At 46.1% G+C, this 20261-nt stretch overlaps 1 protein-coding gene across 2 annotated transcripts in view; it reads right to left on the reverse strand.

Moving 5' to 3' along the window:
- igfbp7 (insulin-like growth factor binding protein 7) overlaps nucleotides 1-20261 on the reverse strand; it is a 46516-nt gene that overhangs the window by 11248 nt on the left and 15007 nt on the right. For both annotated transcript variants that reach the window (XM_038792611.1, XM_038792610.1), the window contains exon 2: nucleotides 4188-4297. In XM_038792611.1, the coding sequence (XP_038648539.1) occupies nucleotides 4188-4297 (110 nt within the window). The remainder of the gene's footprint in view (nucleotides 1-4187; nucleotides 4298-20261) is intronic.

Consider the following 20261-nt stretch of genomic DNA (forward strand, 5'->3'; position numbering starts at 1 on the left):
CAGGGTGTCAAAATTGTCAAAGAATGCAACAAGGTTGTTGGGCTGGAGGAGATTACAAGAGAAGGGCAGAAACAAGATCATACAGGAATTTAAAAACAAGGTTGAGAACTTTTTAAATCTGCAATGCGTAACCGGGGGGGGGGGGGGCAGTGTAGATCAGCAAACCAGGGGAGATGGGCAAGTTGGACTTGGTGTGAGTTAGAACCTGGGCAGCAGAATTTTGGATAACTGCAAGCTTGCAGCGGCTAGAGAGGCTGGCCAAAAGAGCATTGGAATGGTCAAGCCTATACGTCACAAAGGCATGGGTGAGGGTTTCAGTGACAGATAGCTGAGGCTGGAGCAAAGTTGGGAAATTCGTGGAGGTGGAACTAGGTGGTCTTCGTCGTGAATGTGGGGTAAGAAGTTCATCTTGGGGCCAAATATTGCAAACAGTCTGGTTAAGTCTAAGGCAGCTGCTAGGAAGAGGAATGGAGTCATGTGCAAGAGAACAGAGTTGGTGATGGGAAAGAAAGACAATCGTTTCTGTCTTCACAATATTTTACAGAAGAATCATAGAGTCCCTACAGTGCAGAAGGAGGCCATTTGGCCCACTGAGTCTGCACCGACCCTCTGAAAGAGCCCCCTATCTAGGCCCATGACCCTGCCCTATTGCTGTAACCTCACCTAACCTATACATCTTTGGGCCCTAAGGGGCAATTTTTAGAATGACCAATCCACCCAACCTGCACATCTTTGCACTGTGGGATGAAACCGGAGCACCCAGAGGAAACCCACACAGACACGGGGAGAAGTGCAAACTCCGCACAGACACCCAAGGCCAGAATTAAACCCAGGTCACTGGTGCTGTGAAGCAGCTGTGCCAACATTCCACCCTGGAGGAAATTTAGTTGGAGGAAATTTCTGCTCTTGGAAAATAGGAGGAGTAGATCATTTGGCCCTTTGAGCCTGCTCTGCCATTCAATATGACCATGGCTGATCCCCTATCTCAACACCATATTCCCGCATTCTCCCTGTACCTCTTGATGCCTTTAGAATCTAAAAATCTATTCCTTCATAAATATATTCAGCGACTTAGCCTCCAAAGCCTTCTGTGGTAGAGAATTCCACAGGTTCACCACCCTCTGAGTGAAGAGGTTTCTCCTCATCTCAGTCCTAAATGGCCTACCCCCTATACTGAGACTGCGACCCCTTGTTCTAGACCCTCCAGCCAGAGGAAACAACGTCCCTGCATGCAGTCTGCCCAACCCTGTCAGAATTATATACATTTCAATGAGGTCTCCTCTCATTCTTCAGGACACCAGTGAACACAGGCCTACTTGAATCAATCTCACCTCATACAACAATCCTGCCATCCCAGGAATCAGTCTGGTGAACCTTCGCTGCTCTCTCTCTGTGGCAAATATCTCTTTTCTTCGGCAAGGAGATGAAAACTGCCCACAATACTCCAGGTGTGGTCTCACCAAGACCCTGTACAGCTGCATTGCTCCTGTACTCCTGTCTTCTTGAAATGACAGCCAACATACTAGTTGCCTTCCTAACTACTTGCTGCACCTGCTTTCAGTGACTGGTGTACAATAACATCCAGGTCCCTTTGTACATCAACATTTCCCAGTCTATCATCATTTAAATAATACCCTGCCATTCTGTTTTTCCTACCAAAGTGGATAACTTCACACTTATCCACATTATACTTCATCTGCCGTGTATTTGCCCACTCACTCAACTTGTCTAAATTGCCTTGTAGCCTCTCCTCAGCACTCACATCCTCACCAAGTTACATGTCATGAGCAAACTTGGAAATAGTAGATTTGTTTCCCTCATCCAAATCATTAATATATATTGTGACTAGCTGGGACCCATGTACTGATCCCTGCAGTACCCCACTAGACACCACCTGGCCACTCCGAAAAAGACCCATGTATTCCTAATCCCTGGTTCCTGTCTTCAATAAATTTTCAACCTATGTAATATATTTTCCCTAATCCTACATGCTTTAATTTTACACAGTAACATCTTATGTGGGAGTTTATCAAATTTTTCTGAAAATCCAAATACACCACATCCATTGGTTCTCCCTTATCCTACTACTTACATCCTTAAAAAAACTTCAGTAGGTTTTCCTTTCAAAATCTATGTTGACTTTGTCTAGTCCTGTTGTTATTTTCAAAGTGTCCTGTTATCACATCCTTTAAAACAAACTCTAGCAAATTTTCCCTACTGCTAATATCAGGCTAATTGGTCTGAAATTCCTTGTTTTATCCCTTCCTTCTTTTTTAAGTAGTGGAGTTAAATTTGCCACGCTCCAATCTTCTCTGACTGTTCTAGAATCTACAGAATTTTGGAAGCTGATGAGCAATGCATTTATTATTTCCATGGCCACATCCTTTAGTACTCTGAGATGTAGATTATCAGGCTCTGGCAATTTATTAATTTTCAGTCCCATTAATTTATCTAACACATTTCTTTCGTAATTCCTCCTCCTTGGTTCCCTAGCATTTCTGGGAAGTTATTTGTGTCTTCCTCTGTGAAGACAGAACTAAAACCATTGTTTAGTTGCACTGCCATTTCCTTGTTCTCTATTGTAAATTCTCCCATTTTGGATCCAACAAAAAACTCAACAGCATCCAAGATAATCGGTCTCAATATCCACTCCATCACTGGCAACAGTATGTACAATCTACCAGATGTCTTCACCAATCTTTTTCTTTTTACAGAGTTTTAGAAGCTTTAACAATCTATTTTTCTGTTCCTTGCAAGTTTACTCACATATTCTATTTTTTCCCTCTTAATCAATCTCTTGGATCTAATTTACTGAATTCTAAACTGCTCCCAGTCCTTAGGCTTGCTGCTTGGTTCTCACAACTTTGGATCTAATACTATCCTTCATTTCTTTTGTTAGCCGTGGTTGGACTGCTTTTCTTGTGTTTTTGTGGCAGAAAGGAATGTATAACTGTTGCAATGCACACATTTCTTGCTTAAATATTAACCATTGCCTATCCACCATCATATTGTTTACAGAAGTTCCCCTTACCCAACTCACACCTCATATCTTTGTAATTTTTTTTGTTTAGATTTAGTATCTTAATTCTGTCATCATTCCCTAAAGGATCCCGCACAAGATTATTAATTAATCCCTTCTCATTGCAGAATACCAAATCTAGGATTGTATGTTCCCTAGTTGGTTCCTTGACATACTGATCTAAATAACCACCTTGTACACACTCAAGGAATTCATCCGCCACAGGATTATTGCTAACTTGGTTTGCCCAATCTATATGAAGATGAATGTCACCCATGATTACTGTAGCACCCTTATTACATGCATCTCTAATTTCCTGTTTAATGCCATCCCCTACCTTACCACTACTGTTTGAAGAATTCAGAGGACTCCCACTAATGCTTTCCACTTCTTGATTCCTCTTAACGCCACCCAAACTGATTTTACACCTGGATTTTCTGAGTCAATATCCTCCCTACTGCAATGATTTCATCCTTTTTAAAAATAAATTTAGTGTACCCAATTCATTTTTTTTTTCAATTAAGGGGCAATTTAGCATGTTCAATCCACCTACCTTGCACATCTTTGGGTTGTGGGGGCGAAACCCACGCGAACACGGGGAGAATGTGCAAACTCCACACAGACAGTGACCCAGAGCCGGGATCGAACCTGAGACCTCGGCGCCGTGAGGCAGCAGGGCTAATCCACTGCGCCACCGTGCTGCCCATTATTTCATCCTTAACTGACAATGCCATCCTACCTCCTTTTCCTTTGTGCCTGTCCTTCCTAAATATCAGATGCACTTAGGGCAAATTCAGTTCCCAGTCTTGGTCACCCTGCAGCCATTCCTCTATAATCCCATACATATCCATTTACATCTATTTGTGCTATTAATTTGCCTACCTTATTGCGAATGTGCTGTGCATTCAGATACAGTGCCTTTAGACTTATATTTTTAATATTTTTACACTTTTTTGTCCTATGACCCCATTTGCTGCTAGCTCTTATTTCCTTTGCCTTCCACTTTTGTTTTCTACTTTTCTGCCTTTCAATCTTTGTTTCTCTCTCTTGTGTTTCACTGCCACTAGTTTAAACCCTCCCCCAGAGTACTAGCCAATACCCCTTTGCAGATATTGGTCCTGGTCTTGCAAGCTGAACAGAAATAGAGACGAAACTGAAATTTGCAAACCTTGTTCCAGGTGAGTACAGGAGTAGGTACTCCGATAACTTCGCAGCTGAGGTAAACTTGGGATCCACTGACATTCCAGACCTCCGTAGGCTGCGTCACAATGACTGGAGCTGTCAATGAAAAGTAACGTGAATTGAGTTTCTCTGTTGTTATCACTTACACAAAGTGAGGACTAGCATGGGAGGTTAGTCCTCATGTGAGCAGAGATGGAGTGAGAATCACGTGATAATTATTCACCTTAACTCATTTTACTCAAGATTCGAAACAAAAAATGTCATAGGCTGGATATTGCTAAGACAGGATGGGTTTCTAGCCACCATTTTGACTGTGTTGACCCGCATGATCGTCATTTGATAATCAAATTTAACTTGCCATACCAAAGTGAAGATAGAGTGCGGGTTGGGGGTAGAGATGAGAGACACTGCAACCACCATTGCCGCAGCCATGTAGCTGTGCACGGCGCTAACTGTCCACTGTGAGCGTAGGCCCACGTTCATATGCGTATCCTCCCATCGCATCCCCCGGGGTGCCCTCTGGCCCCAGCCGACCCATCAGCGGAATGGGCGTGCTCCAACACAACCAGTGACTTCTTGTTGGCAGGGATGAGCGTGTATGGGAATTGTAATGTGTCTGTGTGCTGCTGCAGCTTGTCAGCCTCCAAAGTGTCAATAATGGACCTGGCGAATCCCACACCGTTTCTCATTGGAATCGATTGTGTTCCACCTGGTGCCGGTGCTAGCCCCTCCACGGTCGCTGAATCGGTCCAGATGCGGCGCCAGTTTTGCTGTCGTAGAAGTCCACGAATCCTGCCCTGGAGCCAACACTTAGTCTCAGGAACGGAGAATCCCGCCATGGTTTGTAGAACAAGCTGCAATGCCCCACTAAAAATAAGCTACGTTATCCTGCAACGGGATGCCAGTTAGCTCATGTGGCTAAGCAGCTAGTGTGTTGATCAGATCAATTCCAACAGCACAGGGTTCGATCACTGTTTCAGTTGAGGTAGACTCTGAATCTGCACCCTTGCTCTACCTGTGGTAAAAAGTCATTGCCCTTTGCTATGGTTTGGCAAATAATTGTCGAGGACCTGCCTTTGGGCAGAGAACTGAAGAAGATCCTGTTAGGATGGGAAATTAGTAACTATTCCTATTAATGAGATCTTGTGGTTCCCTGACATTAACTCCACCTCTGAATTGGTGAAACAACAGAATTGGGGCTTCAGGTGGAGAACCACATGATCTCAGACTACTAAAGCCACAAGAAGAAGAAATTGTACAAATTTGAAAATGAGACAGATAGCAGACTCTGAAGTATGGCTGTTGTTTAGTTCGATTTTGTGTTTCATTGTACTTGGGAATGTTTCACTGAGAGGTGACTGACAAGGAAAATGGAGCTTCTGCGGTTAGCAGATAGTTTAAGGAAATAGAAATGTTCGTGTTGGCATTAAGGACAGGAATGTGGTCAGTGTAAAGGTTTCAAGGGAGTACTACCTGATTGGAAATGGTAGAATTTAACAAATGCTGTCTAATACATCCAGTCTCTAGCACCTCTTGTAAAATAGCTGTTGAGCTGTTACCTCTGTCTTCTGGAATCGCCACTGGAAAGCTGAGAAAATCTGGCTCGGTTGTATTGCACTTCATGGAATCCCTACAGTGCAGAAGGAGGCCATTCGGCCCATCGGGTCTGCACTGACTCTAAAAGATCTATTTAGGGCCATAATCCCCTCCCTATCATTGTAACCCTTTAACCACACACAACCTTTGGAGACTAAGGGTCAATTGTATTTCACGTGGAGCTGGTGCTAGCCCCTCCACGGTTGCTGAATCGATCCAGGTACAGCACCAGTTTTGCTGTTGTGGATTCCCCGGGATCAACAGAATGGAGAGTCCCGCTGCACATTTTTGAGCCGTGCATAAAGCAACAAATATTAACTGTGGTGATCCACTGTGTAATTGTGTGTGTGCCTGTATTAGGGGATGTACAGTAGTACCTGTACTACAGGTTCGCCGGTAGCCCCTGCCGGCTAGCTCCGCCCACTAGGAGCCGTATAAATATGCATGAGTTCTCCTGATCAGCCATTCTACCAGCTGCAGTCGGAGGACAAACATCTAACTGTAATAAAGCCTCTTTTGTACCCATTCGAGTCTTTAGTACAATTGATAGCGCATCATTAACATGACGCAGGATTAAGTCAAATCACGAGGAAGACTGCAGAACCTTAAGGTCGTGAAATTCGTCTGCAATTTCTTTGCTGTAAAAGAGATGTGATGCAGACCACGTTAACAGTGAGACGGGTGTGTGCAATCTACACAAGCGATGGACTCACTGCTTAATTAATACGGAGACCTAAACTCTGTCTGTACTGGGAAGATGCCGAAAACAGGCATTAGGTTCCTTAAATATGTAAGCAAAGGATCCACCAATTTTTGAAAGGCCCTTTGCTGAAATCTCCGGTGTGTGGGGCAGAAATTGGCACTGCCTTTTTCCTGAACTCATTAGTAGCCCAGTTGAGGTGAGGATTTCAGCTGACCCCAGTGGACACCAGAGAAAGGCAATTTTAATGAATATTTAGTTAGGGCAGCACAGTGGTGCAGTGGGTTAGCACTGCGGCCTTACGGCGCCGAGGTCCCAGGTTCGACGGCTGTGTTTGCGTGGGTTTCGCCCCCACAACCCAAAAAATGTGCAAGCTAGGTGGATTGGCCACGCTAAATTGCCTCTTAATTGGAAAAAATGAATTGGGTACTCTAAAAAAAAATTTTAAAATAAAAACAATAATATTTAGTTAAAAGAAAAATATTCCTGTGGAAAGGTCCCAGAGCAAAGTTTAACCTTGAATGTCAGTAAAGCCTTTTTATGGCTGTGTCACATGAAAGCATTAGGAGTCATGTATAAAATTTTGACTCACATTCCTATCCATTTTCATATTAATAGGGCCTACTACTCAGGATTTATTCAGTGATCTGTAGCAGGGATATGAACAGCGCTTTCCAAAGCTCTAGAAAAACATTCCAAGGGGGAAAACCAGCAAATGGAGTCAACAATGAAAAAAAAAGCTATGCAAGAGAAAAGAAAATCCAGCTCCAGTGAAAACATTTATTCATGGTGGAATGAAATATTCACCACAGAAAAGGTTCAGCACTGCCAGCAAAACCTTTCAGATAGCATTCTGTGCACTCGGCTGTGTTTATTATTAATCCGGCGCTTAACAAAGGCATACAATTAGCGATGGTTGAAAGCCACTTCTACTGATAGATCGGCCTCAGCAAAAAAATTAATAGGCCGTGGTCGTTTATCGAAACTAGCTTGACATGTCACTGCACGCAGGTTGTTAATTAAATTAGGCATGCTACTGCATACTTTGAAGGTGAATTATAAAATCTTTGAGTGCGGCAACACTGATACATTGCTAATGGGCACACCACAATGTTGATCTGTCTTGGTTTCTTACAGCAACTCATGGTAATTTTAAAACAATCGAACTGTTATGCTCAAGTTCCAAGTCTTTTGATTTTTAATATATTTTAGTCACATTTGATAGAGTTTATATAAGTTTTAATCAAAGTGTAAACAGGTTTTCCATTTAATAAAAAACATATTAGGGATCTATGATTTGCTAGCAAGGTTAGCATTTATTGACTATCCCTAGTTACCCTTGAGAAGTTGATAGTGAGCTGCCTTCTTGAACTACTGCATTCCACGTGGTGAAAGTACACCCACAGCGTTGGCAGGGAGGAAGTTCCAGGATTTGATCCGGCGACGATGAAGGAAGAGCGATATATTTTCAAGTCAGGATGATGTGTGACTTGGAGGGGAACTTGAAGGTGCCGGTGCTCCCATGTACCGGATGCCCTCATTGTTCGAAGTGGTTGAGGTCACAGCTTTTCGAGTTGCTACCATAGGAGCCTTGTCTAGTTGCTGTAGTGCATCCTGTCGATAGTGTGCACTGCAACCACAATGCAGTAGCGGCGAGAGAGCAAACGTTTCAGGTGCTCCATGGGTTTCTCAACAAGCGGACTGCTTCATCCTGGAAAGTGCAGAGCTTCTCGACTGGTGTTGCAGCTGCACTCATCCAAGCAAGAGCAGAGCATTCCACCGGGTTCCTAACTTGTATTGTGTTGGTGGTGGACAGGCTCTGGGGACAAGGCAGGTGAAAAACCTGGCATAAATTTCCAGCCTCTGATCTGCCCTGGTTTCCTCAACGTTTTTATGGCTGGTGCAAAATCTGGTCAACAGTGAATACTAGGATGAGTATTGTGTGAGTCAGTGATGATAGTGCCACTGAATGTCAGGGAGTGGTGGTTAGACACTTCATGTGGGGACCTTGTGGTTTGAATGCAATTTGTCACTTATCAGCACAAACCTGAATACTGTCCATGCCTTCTGCGTGCGGGAAGAGAATCATCAGAGAACATTCCCAGTTCTGACTTTTTAATAATAGTAATCTTTATTGTCACAAGTAGGCTTAGATTAACACTGCAAAGGGCAGCACGGTGGCCTAGTGGTTAGCACAACCGCCTCACGGCGCTGAGGTCCCAGGTTCGATCCCGGCTCTGGGTCACTGTCCGTGTGGAGTTTGCACATTCTCCCCGTGTCTGCGTGGGTTTCGCCCCCACAACCCAAAAATGTGCAGAGTAGGTGGATTGGCCACGCTAAATTGCCCCTTAATTGGAAAAAATAATTGGGTAATCTAAATTTATAAAAAAAAAAAAAAAAAGATTAACACTGCAATGAAGTTACTGTGAAAATCCGCTGGTTGCCACATTCCGGCACCTGTTCAAGTACACAGAGGGAGAATTCAGAATGTCCAATTAACCCAACAGCGCGTCTTTCGGGATTTGTGGCAGGAGACTGGATCGCCCGGAGGAAACCCACGCAGACACGGGGAGAACGTGCAGACTCCTCACAGACAGCGACCCAAGCCGGGAATCGAACTGGGGACACTGCCGTTGTGAAGCAACAGTGCTCACCACTGTGCTACTCTGCCACCGGAAAGGTCATTCATGAAGCTGTAGGGCAACACGGTGGTGCAGTGGGATAGCCCTACTGCCTCACGGCACCGAGGTCCCAGGTTCAATCCCGGCTCTGGGTCACTGTCCGTGTGGAGTTTGCACATTCTCCCCATGTTTGCGTGGGTTTTGCCCCGACAACCCAAAGATGTGCAGCGTAGGTGGATTGGCCACGCGAAATTGCCCCTTAATTAGAAAAAACGAATTGAGTACTCTAAATTTCAAAACAAAAATTGATGAAGCTGCAGAAGGTGGTTGGGGCCTAGATCACTACTCTGAGGAACTTCTGCAGCGATATCCTGGAACTGAGATTAACTTCCAACAACCACAACTATCTTTCTTTCTGTTAGGTATTGGCCACTGAAAGATTTTCTCCTTTATTCTCATTGATACTGATTTTACTGGGTTGAAGGTTACCTTAATATCAAGGGTAGCCATTCTCACCTGGAACTTAGTTCTGGAGTCCTGCCAAAGTGCGTGCTGTACTGTGCGAGTTCATGACTGCACTTGTGGAAACCCAGCATAGAATAAATATTTTGATGAGTTGAACTGTTGAACATGACTACAATATTTAACTTGAGAAACTGCTGGGAGCACAATAATGTTGTGACATGAATAAGTGTACTTCTGCTTCTTGCGAAATAACCCCCCATCACAAACTCTTCTTGTGAAAAGTTATACTTTAACCATCATTAATTGATGGGATTCAAAGCATCTTTTGCACCATTTTCTCCCCACTTATGCTGCTACCCTGAGCCACTCTCTCTCTACACACTGCCAAGTGGTCAGTACAGAGCAGTGGCTGTGAAGGTCGCACCAATCCCGAACCTGGCCAAGGAAAATGGAGGCGCGGGTTCATGCAATGACACAACCATGTTTGTCATCCAGTATTCACTGAGATAGGGGCTGGAATTCTCAGGTCATCAAGATTTTTGTGCACCCCCGCCTATGGATTTGCGCCGGTAGCACACACATCCGCCCGGACATTTCCCGGCAGCGTGGGGTGGTTTCAATGGGAAATCCCATTAGCAAGCGGCAGGAGTAGAGAATCCCACCACCAGTGAATGGTGCGCTGCCGGGACACATGCGGCTGGGGGACAGGAGAATCCACCTCCTTCTATATTTCAATGAGATCACCTTTTATTCCTTTGAACTCCAGACAAGGGCGACTCAAATTACTCAGCCTCTCATCATAGGACAACTCTCTCATCCCAAGGACCAATCTAATAAACATTTACTGTATCCCCTCCAAGCTAAGGCACTGGAGATGAATGAATATTGTTATTTTTGGTGATACCAACTTTCCATTTCCAGATTTAAAAAAAAACTCAATTAAAAGTCTTCAACTGCCACGGTGAGGTTTGAACAGATATGGAAAATACTGTAGATGTCAGTGTGTACATCGACCCCATAGGTTTTGAAACAAATCTCTCCAAACCGGGGGTCGACTTGTATGCTAAGTATTAATAGTGAGTCACCGGCATGGGTGCGGTGGGCGCCATTTTGAAATGTCATCTGCTTCACACATGACGAGTGGACATGCCTTAAACTCCCCTACACCTTTACAACACAGTTCGTGTCCCGCTGATTGATCCTTGCTCCCACTTATCAGGTACAGGATAAAATAAATTGAGGCTGGCTACTATGCATTGGGTCTTGTGGCGCAATGGGGGTAGCAGGTCTGTCTCTGAGCCAGGAGCTCCAGGTTTGAGTCCCAACGCAGGATTTGATGGCCAAGGAACGTGCGTTCATATTGCGATCAATCAGGTTGAGTATCAATCTCCAAATCCTTCTGACAGCCAATGGCAGGGAGCAAGAGGAGGCAAGAGTCCTGGTCAGCCATCCTTGATGTGGACTAGTGCCCCCTCAAGCTATAAGTCTCTGGCGACCGAGACCTGTTCCAGGAATTACTAGCTATGGAAACAGACGAAAGTCTGTCTTAGTGCACCACTAGATTTGGGAAGAAAATTGGAACTGATGCATAATGACTGAAAAGGGGCTCTACTTATATGCTGAGTATTTGCAAAACAATGGGCTGGATACTCCGTCCCCAACGCCGATTTTGTAATCGGCGATCGGGTGGAGTATTCCCTTTTGACGCTGATATCGGGGGCAGCGCCTGTTTGATGCAGGTTCTGTGTATTCCACCCCCTCCGAAAGTGGTGTCATCGCGTTGCATGCCACATGCAGTCGGGACGGCCTCAGCGCGTCACCTGAAGATCCGCCCCCGATGGGCCGAGTTCCCAACCGCGCGGTTGACGTGTGGTCTCAGCGGTCAGTAACGCGGCATGGTGGCTGCGGACTGTGTCCAGCGCCTCCACAGTTGGGCAGGAGCCGTGCTGCTGGCCAAGGGGCTTCCACGAGGGCTGGGGGGGGGGGGAACTGGTGGGGTGTGGCCGGAGTGTGGCCTGTGGGGTTGCATTTGGCGGCATTGAATCCCTGCACATTGTACGGCGCGACCACTGCAGATTGTCGCCGTGCACATGCACAACCACGCACCCAACCATTCTCCGGCCTGTTTGGTGCGGCAGCCAGAGCTTCTGCTAGACCCTCACCGGTCTTGCAATCGGTGAGAGGTTGGCACCGATTTTGATGTCATAAAATGCCCAAGAATTCTCTGTTCCAACCAGCACTTAACCGCTGAAATGGAGAATCTAGCCCAACATTTATGGGACCAGACAAATGAGGTGCTCTTATCCTTCAGGTTAACTTATACACTGCATGGCGCTGAGTACCCGGGTTCGAATCCCGGCTCTGGATCACTGTCCGTGAGGAGTTTGCACATTCTCCCATGTCTGCGTGGGTTTCACCTCCACAACCCAAAGATGTGCAGATTAGGTGGATTGGTCATGCTAAATTGCCCCTTAATTGGGAAAAAAAATAATAATTGGGTACTCTAAAAAAAAATTTAAACTGGTACACTGCTGCTTTTGGTTTTTGATGCTCCAACCAGCTTCTGTGCAAAAGTTTTTTCCTAAATATTCTTGGCATTCGTTTAATGATGATTTGAATTTGATGACCACCTTGTCACAAACGTTCAACCAGAGGTTGTACAGTAAAATTCCGATGAGTCAATTCCCAGGGGATACACCCACAGATTTGAGTTAAGTTGTGCTTTGTAATAGCCATTCCCACATTAATGGGTCTCTATGTAACCCAGTATGCCGGCAAACATGGTCTATGTCAAAAACAACAGATTTAAATGCCAAATGAAAACACAATAAAGTGTTAGATGTGTGATAAAGTCTTTATTCACTTTTTTTGCTCCTTGTAATGGCCTGAAAAGGCCAGAGTTCTCAGTGAAATATGTTAGGTGTTACCGCTGGAAAGACTTCATAATCTTTCTCTGCTTAGCGTGCTGATTTTGGACATGCGTGATACAGTCAGGCATGTCGTCAATGCAGTGAAACATGTCTCTGGTGTTTTCATGTTGAGGGCAGAATCCCAGAGCATCTCTATGGCCTTTGCCGCTTAAGCGAGGGAAACAATTGGACACATATTCATCAGACTCTTCAGGGTCAGTGGCCTCCTCGGCTGAAGAACGTACTGCATCTACAATAGCATCATCTGTCAGTTCTGTCGTAGAGAATATGACATCGCCCACCTTCACGTCAATCTTTAGGATCACTTCTGTTGGAATTTCCATGCCAGCCTCCAGCAGGAAAGTGAAAAGTGCCTTGTCATCAAGTTGGTTGGCCTCACCCTGTTTCTCCTCTTTTTTAATGCCTTGAGCAGTCATAACCTGTTTGAATCATGAGTGATAGAAGCAGTTGACAATAGTGGCTTCCTCCACCATAATCCCTGTCTCCTTCGTCATCAACATGTCCTCTCAAACAGTTGGGTTTTACTCCTGCTTCTTAATAATGGCCTTGATAACTTGAGATATCAGCCACCTGTCACTGCAAGTGCACTCTACGTGGTCCGGCTTCTATGCCAGGGCGATGCCCCTTTCCTGTGGGGCAGGCTTGAACAATGTTAGCAGAACTTCTTCAATGTCGTGTTAGGCAGCCATTCTCATCATCTTCCTTGCTGGAGTGACTGTCTGTCGAACTATTCCTTGTGTATCATTTTGGAGGAACACACAATGGTGGAATCTCCCACTTCTTTGCGATGTCCACTTTCCACTTCATGCTTTGAAAACCAAAGATTTCTCCAATTGACAATACTCATAACGTTCTCAGAGGTTTAGCCATACCCACAGGGCATAGGGAGCAGAACATCTAAATTTGCGGATTAGTAAACACTGGAGAGAACACTGGTTAGTGGAAACGTTGGAAGGTTGGTAGGTGCAAATTCTCGGGAGGAGAATGATGCACTGTGAAAGGAAATAAAGGAACGGTATATACATTCAATGGGAACGCGTGGAAGAGTCTGAAAGAGCCGCGAGAGTCAATTATTTAAATATTAAAGAAGAATATATTAGCTTTGGACAGAATACAGTATGTTTTTACTAGAATGATAACTGGACATCTGGAGTTAAACCATGAAAAGAGATTGCACAAACTATACCTGCATTCCTTGGAATTCAAAAGGCTGGAGGGTAATTTGATTGCAGTTTTCAAGGTATTAAGGGAAGAATTAGGGTAAATATGGATAAACTATTTCCATTGATTGAGGGGTCTATGATTGGAGAACAAAGCCTAAAAGAACCAGAGATTTCAGGAGTGAGATTAGGAAACAATTCTACATGCAAAGAGTGGTAGAAGTTTGGAACTCTTCTCCTCAAAATGCAACCAATGCCAGCTCAATTATTGCCTTTAAATCTGGGATCGCCAATTTTTGTTAAGCGAAAACTTTAAGGGTTAGGTCCCAAAAGGCAGATACATGAACTTAGGTGAGCCGCGACCTCACCGATTAGTGGAACAGGCTTGAGGTGAGGGGTTGAATGGCCTCCCACGCACCTAATAAAACCGATGAGAAACCATCAACCCAAAACTTTTAAAAATAAATTTAGAGTACCCAATTCATTTTTTTCCAATTAAGGGGCAATTTAGAGTGGCCAATCCACCTAGCTTGTCCATTTTTGAGTTGTGGGGGTGAAACCCACGTAAACCCGGGGAGAATGTGTAAATTCCACACGGACAGTGACCCAGAGCTGGGATCGAACCTGGGACCTCGCCGACGTGAGGCCACAGTGCTAACCCATGCGCCACCGTGCTGCCCGTCAACCCGAAACCTTAACGTTGCTCCCTCCACAAACAAGAGCAGAGATGAGTAAGTATAGCACACAAAACAAAACTTTAATCAACTGCTTCTGCACATTTTTAAACGGGTTCAAGAACCCAGCAAATTCTAATCAGTGTAAATACTGAGAATCCACCCACCAATGATCTCTCGTGCTGATCTTAATGAAGTTGGTGAGGTCAGAGGGAGGTTACCTTTTTTTAAATGCCAGTGCTGGGTATTTGGATTATTAGTGATGCATTTTGGAGTTGAAAAATCTGCAGGATTTCCTCAAATCTTTTGGGCACTTGGCTGCAATTCAGGCCCCCATCTGCTGTTGATTAAGCTGTCGTACTTGCTCCCAGTTAGCATATTGACCACCCCTGCTCTTGTATTCACTCCCACGCTGCTAGCCTTGTTTGGTCTTCCTCACAAAAGGCATTGCTGAAACTATTGTGCAAGGGTGGGATCCCTTCCCTGGAATAATTCCTAATCCTAGTTGCAGCAGGTAAAGTGGGAGGACAGTGGAATGGGTGTAGATTTTCCATTTCTATATGCCTATGGAGTGATACTATGATAAGAGACAATGGCAACGTTTGTTTGAGAGTTTCAATTTTTAAAAACTACAAGATCAAATAAAGTATTTATTCATGATTTCCTATTTACTATGATGATGCTCACATAAACCACCCCTAGGATGATAAGCATTCAATCATGAATCACTTTGCAACAGATTGCCTGCAATCTGGCATTACTATCAGAATTAAAAAGACGTTTTTTTTCTCTCCCAACCAGTCCCAGGGAACAACTACGCTCCACCTATCATCACTGTGGGTGATCACGTGCTTCTGATTGTGGATCAATGTAGCTGCTGAGGAGCATCATATCTAGATGATTCAGGCCGAATGTGTTGTGAATGTGATGATTCAGGCCGAATGAATGTGGCCGATTCAGGCGCCAGCATTAGCTCAGTGCTAGCACACTTGCCTCTGAGGAACAAAACTGTGGGTTCAAGCCTCACTCCAGGTTGATGTTTCAGACTTAGTACTGAAAGAATGCCGCACTGTTGGAAGATGTTGTTTTCGCATGAGACATTAAGTCGATGCCATATCTACGCTTCTTGGCCTTTTGGATAAGATCAAGCGTCAGATCAAGCCCAAGATGAGGTGCAATGTCTTTTCTTGTCATCTTGTATGTCTCTCTTGTGGAGACCATGAATTGGAATCAATTTAAATTTGCATTGGTTTTTGGATAAGCAATGAGATGAATTAAGGGCTTGCCCTGTCCACTCCGAGCATTGGTTTTGCAACTTTAAGAAGAGGATAAACATTTAAAGATGCATGTAAAAGATTGCAGACACACCTTTGAAGAAGAGTTTGTCTGGTGCTCAACGTTTATCTTTCAATCAACATCACTGAAACAGATTTTCTGGCTATTACGTCATTGTTGTTTGTGGGATCTCACTGTGTAAAGTGACTGTTATGTTTCCAGTACTTCTACAGCAGTGACTACACTACAAAAAGTAATTCACTATTTGTGCAAAAAAGTGATTGCCTGGCTGTAAAGCCTTTCTCAGATATCCTGAGGTTGTGAATAGCAGTATATTCTTTCTTTTGTTCGGACAGCTGAGAAGCACAGATGTGCTTCCACTGTTAAAATATAAAGTGGGGACCCTCCTGACATTCTGTGGACACTGGCAGTTTTAGCATTGGAATTTCCTGGTGAGGAAATCCCAGTATTCATGTCAGGATGTTGATTCCTTTTAATATCTTTTTACAATTAAGGGGCAATTTAGAGTGGCCAATTCACCTACCCTGCGCATCTTTTGGGTGAGACCCACGCAGTCACGGGGAGAATGTGCAAACTCCACACGGACAGTGACCCGGAGATGGGATCGAACCCGGGTCCTCGGTATCGTGAGGCAGCAGTGCTAACCACTGCGAAACCGTGACGCCCAGGATGTTGATTCCTGTGGATTTGTAGGACAATTTGTGCAGTGACACTCACTATAAAAAATTAAGTAGGTCCCCAATATCTTGTGATCAACCCATTGGGAATCTTTGCCAATGACTCTGCTAGATTACTCAGGTCCGGGGTGGCGGGATGTGGGGGTGAGGGGTTGGGGGGAGGATGATGCGGTCTGTGGGGTGTGTGTGTGTGTGTGTTTATGTGTGTGGGGAGCGATATTGTTATCTGTTCGGGATAGGCATCCGTGTTTTATTACTTATTACGGGCACATCTTGAATGCTAGTAATATAACGTTTGCAGCCTCTTGTTGAGAGCGCTAGAATACAAGAGCAAGGATGTACTTCTGAGGCTGCATAAGGGTCTGGTCAGACCCCATTTGGAGTACTGTGAGCAGTTTTGGGCCCTGTATCTAAGGAAGGATGTGCTGGCCTCGGAAAGGGTCCCGAGGAGGTTCACAAGAATGATCCCTGGAATGAAGAGCTTGTCGTATGAGGAATGGTTGAGGACTCTGGGTCTGTACTCGTTGGAAATTAGGAGGATACGGCGAGGCCTGGATAGAGTGAATGTGGAGAGGATGTTTCCACTTGTAGGAAAAACTAGAACCAGAGGGCATAACCTCAGACTAAAGGGACGATCCTTTAAAGCAGAGACGAGGAGGAATTTCTTCAGCCAGAGGGTGGTGAATCTGTGGAACTCTTTGCCGCAGAAGGCTGTAGAGGCCAAATCACTGAGTGTCTTTAAGACAGAGATAGATAGGTTCTTGATCAATAAAGGGATCAGGGGTTATGGGGAGAAGGCAGAAGAATGGGGATGAGATAATATCAGCCATGATTGAATGGCAGAGCAGACCCGATGGGCCAAGTGGCCTAATTCTGCTCCTATGTCTTATGGTCTTATGGTTTTATCAGCACGGAGACTTATTTTGGATATCCTGGTGCCATGTGCAAAGGTGCAGGGTCACCCCACTAACATACCACATGTTGCTTCAGAAATCCAGACCAAGACCTAAGCCTGGGCCCATCAATGGGTCTTACCTGTTAGCCACCTGGCATACCAGTCATGTGACAGATTGCTGGCTAGATCTGAGGATATTCACAGCCAGGCTAACCTCTGCCCTAATGCAGGGCAGGCTGTGTTCAAGAATGACACAAATTCACCCTGATATAATTTTATCTGTGTTCAGTTCTGGTCACCCTATTTTAGAAAGGATATTGTTTTTTTTAAAATAATTTTTATTCAGATTTTCACAAAATATCAATAACAGAAAATATTAACAAAAAATATTAACAACTACGAAAACAAAAAAGAGCAAACCCCTCTGCCCCGGTAAATACAAAAAAGAAATAGATTAATGCCCTTCATAAACAAAGAACACATATACACGTCCCTTCAACCAAACGCACATAAATGCCCCCCACCCCCCCACTCCCCCCCCCACTCTCTTTCCCCCCCCCCACCCCCCCCCCCCCCCCCACCCCCCCCCACACCACCACCCTCCCCCCCAGGGCTGCTGCTGCTGACGGCCTTTTTCCCTACCATTCTGCCAGGAAATCTAGGGAAGGCTGCCACCGCCTGAAAAACCCCTGTACTGATCCCCTCAGGGCAAATTTCACCCTCTCCAATTTGATAAACCCCGCCATATCATTGATCCAGGCCTCCACGCTTGGGGGCCTCGCATCCTTCCACTGAAGAAGAAACCTCCGCCAGGCTACTAGGGATGCAAAGGCCAGAACAGCAGCCTCTTTCGCCTCCTGCACTCCCGGCTCCACTGCAACCCCAAATATTGTGAGTCCCCAGCCTGGATTGACCCTGGATGCTACCACCCTCGACACCGTGCTTGCTACCCCCTTCCAAAATTCCCCCAGCGCTGGGCATGCCCAGAACATATGGGCATGGTTCGCTGGGCTCCCCGAGCGCCTAGTACACCTGTCCTCGCCCCCAAAGAACCTACTCATCATCGTCCCGGTCATATGAGCCCTATGCAGTACCTTAAACTGTATGAGGCTAAGCCTCGCACAAGAAGAGGAGGAGTTCACTCTTTCCAGAGCATCCACCCACGTCCCCTCCTCAATCTCCTCACCCAGCTCCTCTTCCCATTTACCCTTCAGCTCCTCCACTGAGGCCTCGTCTACCTCCTGCATCACTTGGTACATGTCCAAAATCCTCCCCTCTCCAGCCCACACCCCCGAGAGCACCCTGTCCTGGACCCCACGCGGGGGCAACAGTGGGAACCCTGCCACCTGAAGTCTGGCAAACGCCCTTACCTGCATGTACCTAAAAATGTTCCCCGGGGGGAGCCCGAACTTCCCCTCTAACTCACCCAGGCTCGCAAACTTCCCGTCTACAAACAGGTCCCTCAACCTCCTAACACCTGCCCTGTGCCAACTCAGGAACCCACCATCAATTCTCCCTGGAACAAACCGGTGGTTCCCCCGTATCGGGGACCTCATCAAGAACCCCACCTCCCCCCTGTGCCATCTCCATTGCCCAAAATTCTGAGGGTAGCCGCCACCACCGGCCTCGTGGTATACCTCATTGGAGGGAGCAGCAGCGGCGCCATTACCAGCGCCTCCAGGCTCGTGTCCACACAGGACGCCATCTCCGTCCTCTTCCATGCTGCCCCTTCCCCGTCCATTACCCACTTACGCACCATCGCTGCATTGGCCGCCCAATAGTACCCACAGAGGTTGGGCAGCGCCAGCCCCCCCCCCCCCCCCCCATCCCTGCCCCGCTCCAAAAACACCCTTCTCACCCTCGGGGTCACATGAGTCCATATAAACCCCGTAATGCTCCTGTTGACCCTCCTAAAAAAGGCCTTCGGGATAAGGATGGGGAGACACTGGAACAGGAACAAAAACCTCGGGAGCACCGTCATCTTGACTGACTGCACCCTGCCCGCCAGCGACAGCGGCAACATGTCCCATCTTTTAAACTCCTCCTCCATTTGCTCCACCAGCCTAGTGAGGTTAAGTTTGTATAGGGCCCCCCAGTTCCTGGCCACCTGGACTCCCGGGTACCTAAAGCTCCTCTCCGCCCTTTTTAGTGGGAGCCTACCAATCCCCTCTTCCTGATCCCCCTGGTGCACGACGAACAGCTCGCTCTTTCCCAGGTTGAGATTGTACCCTGAGAAGTCCCCAAATTCCCTGAGAATCTTCATCAACTCCTGAATTCCCCCCACTGGGTCCGCCACATATAGCAATAAGTCATCTGCATAAAGCGACACTCAGTGCTCCTCCCCACCCCGCACCAGTCCCTTCCAGTTCCTCGACTCCTTCAACGCCATGGCCAGGGGTTCGATTGCCAATGCAAAGAGCAGGGGGGACAAGGGACACCCCTGTCTTGTCCCTCGATATAACCGGAAGTACTCCGATCTCCTCCCATTCGTGGCCACACTCGCCATTGGGGCCTCATATAACAACCTCACCTATCTGACAAACCCCTTCCCAAACCCAAACCTTTCCAGCACCTCCCACAAGTACCCCCACTCAACCCTATCAAAGGCCTTCTCCGCGTCTAGCGCCACCACTATCTCTGCTTCCCCCGCTACCGCCGGCATCATTATAACATTCAAGAGCCTCCGTATGTTAGTGTTCAGCTGCCTTCCCTTCACGAACCCCGTCTGATCCTCGTGGATGACCCGCGGGATATTGTTAAACTAGAAAGAGTGCCGGAGAGATTTACGAGGATGCTACCAGGACTTGATGGTCTGAGTTGTAAGGAGAGGCTGGATAGGCTGGGACTTCTTTTCCTGGAGCTTAGGAGGCTTAAGGGTGATCTCATAGAGGTCTATAAAATATTGAGAGGCATAGATAAGGGATATAGTTAACATCTTTTCCCAAAGGTTGAGGAGTTTAGAATTAGAGGGCATAGGTTTAAGGTGAGAGAGGAGAGATACAAAAGAGACCAGAGGGGAAGTTTTTTCACACAGAGGGTGGTGAGC

The sequence above is a fragment of the Scyliorhinus canicula genome, chromosome 3 (assembly GCF_902713615.1).
Source record: "Scyliorhinus canicula chromosome 3, sScyCan1.1, whole genome shotgun sequence".
In the NCBI taxonomy this organism is placed as follows: Eukaryota; Metazoa; Chordata; class Chondrichthyes; order Carcharhiniformes; family Scyliorhinidae; genus Scyliorhinus; species Scyliorhinus canicula.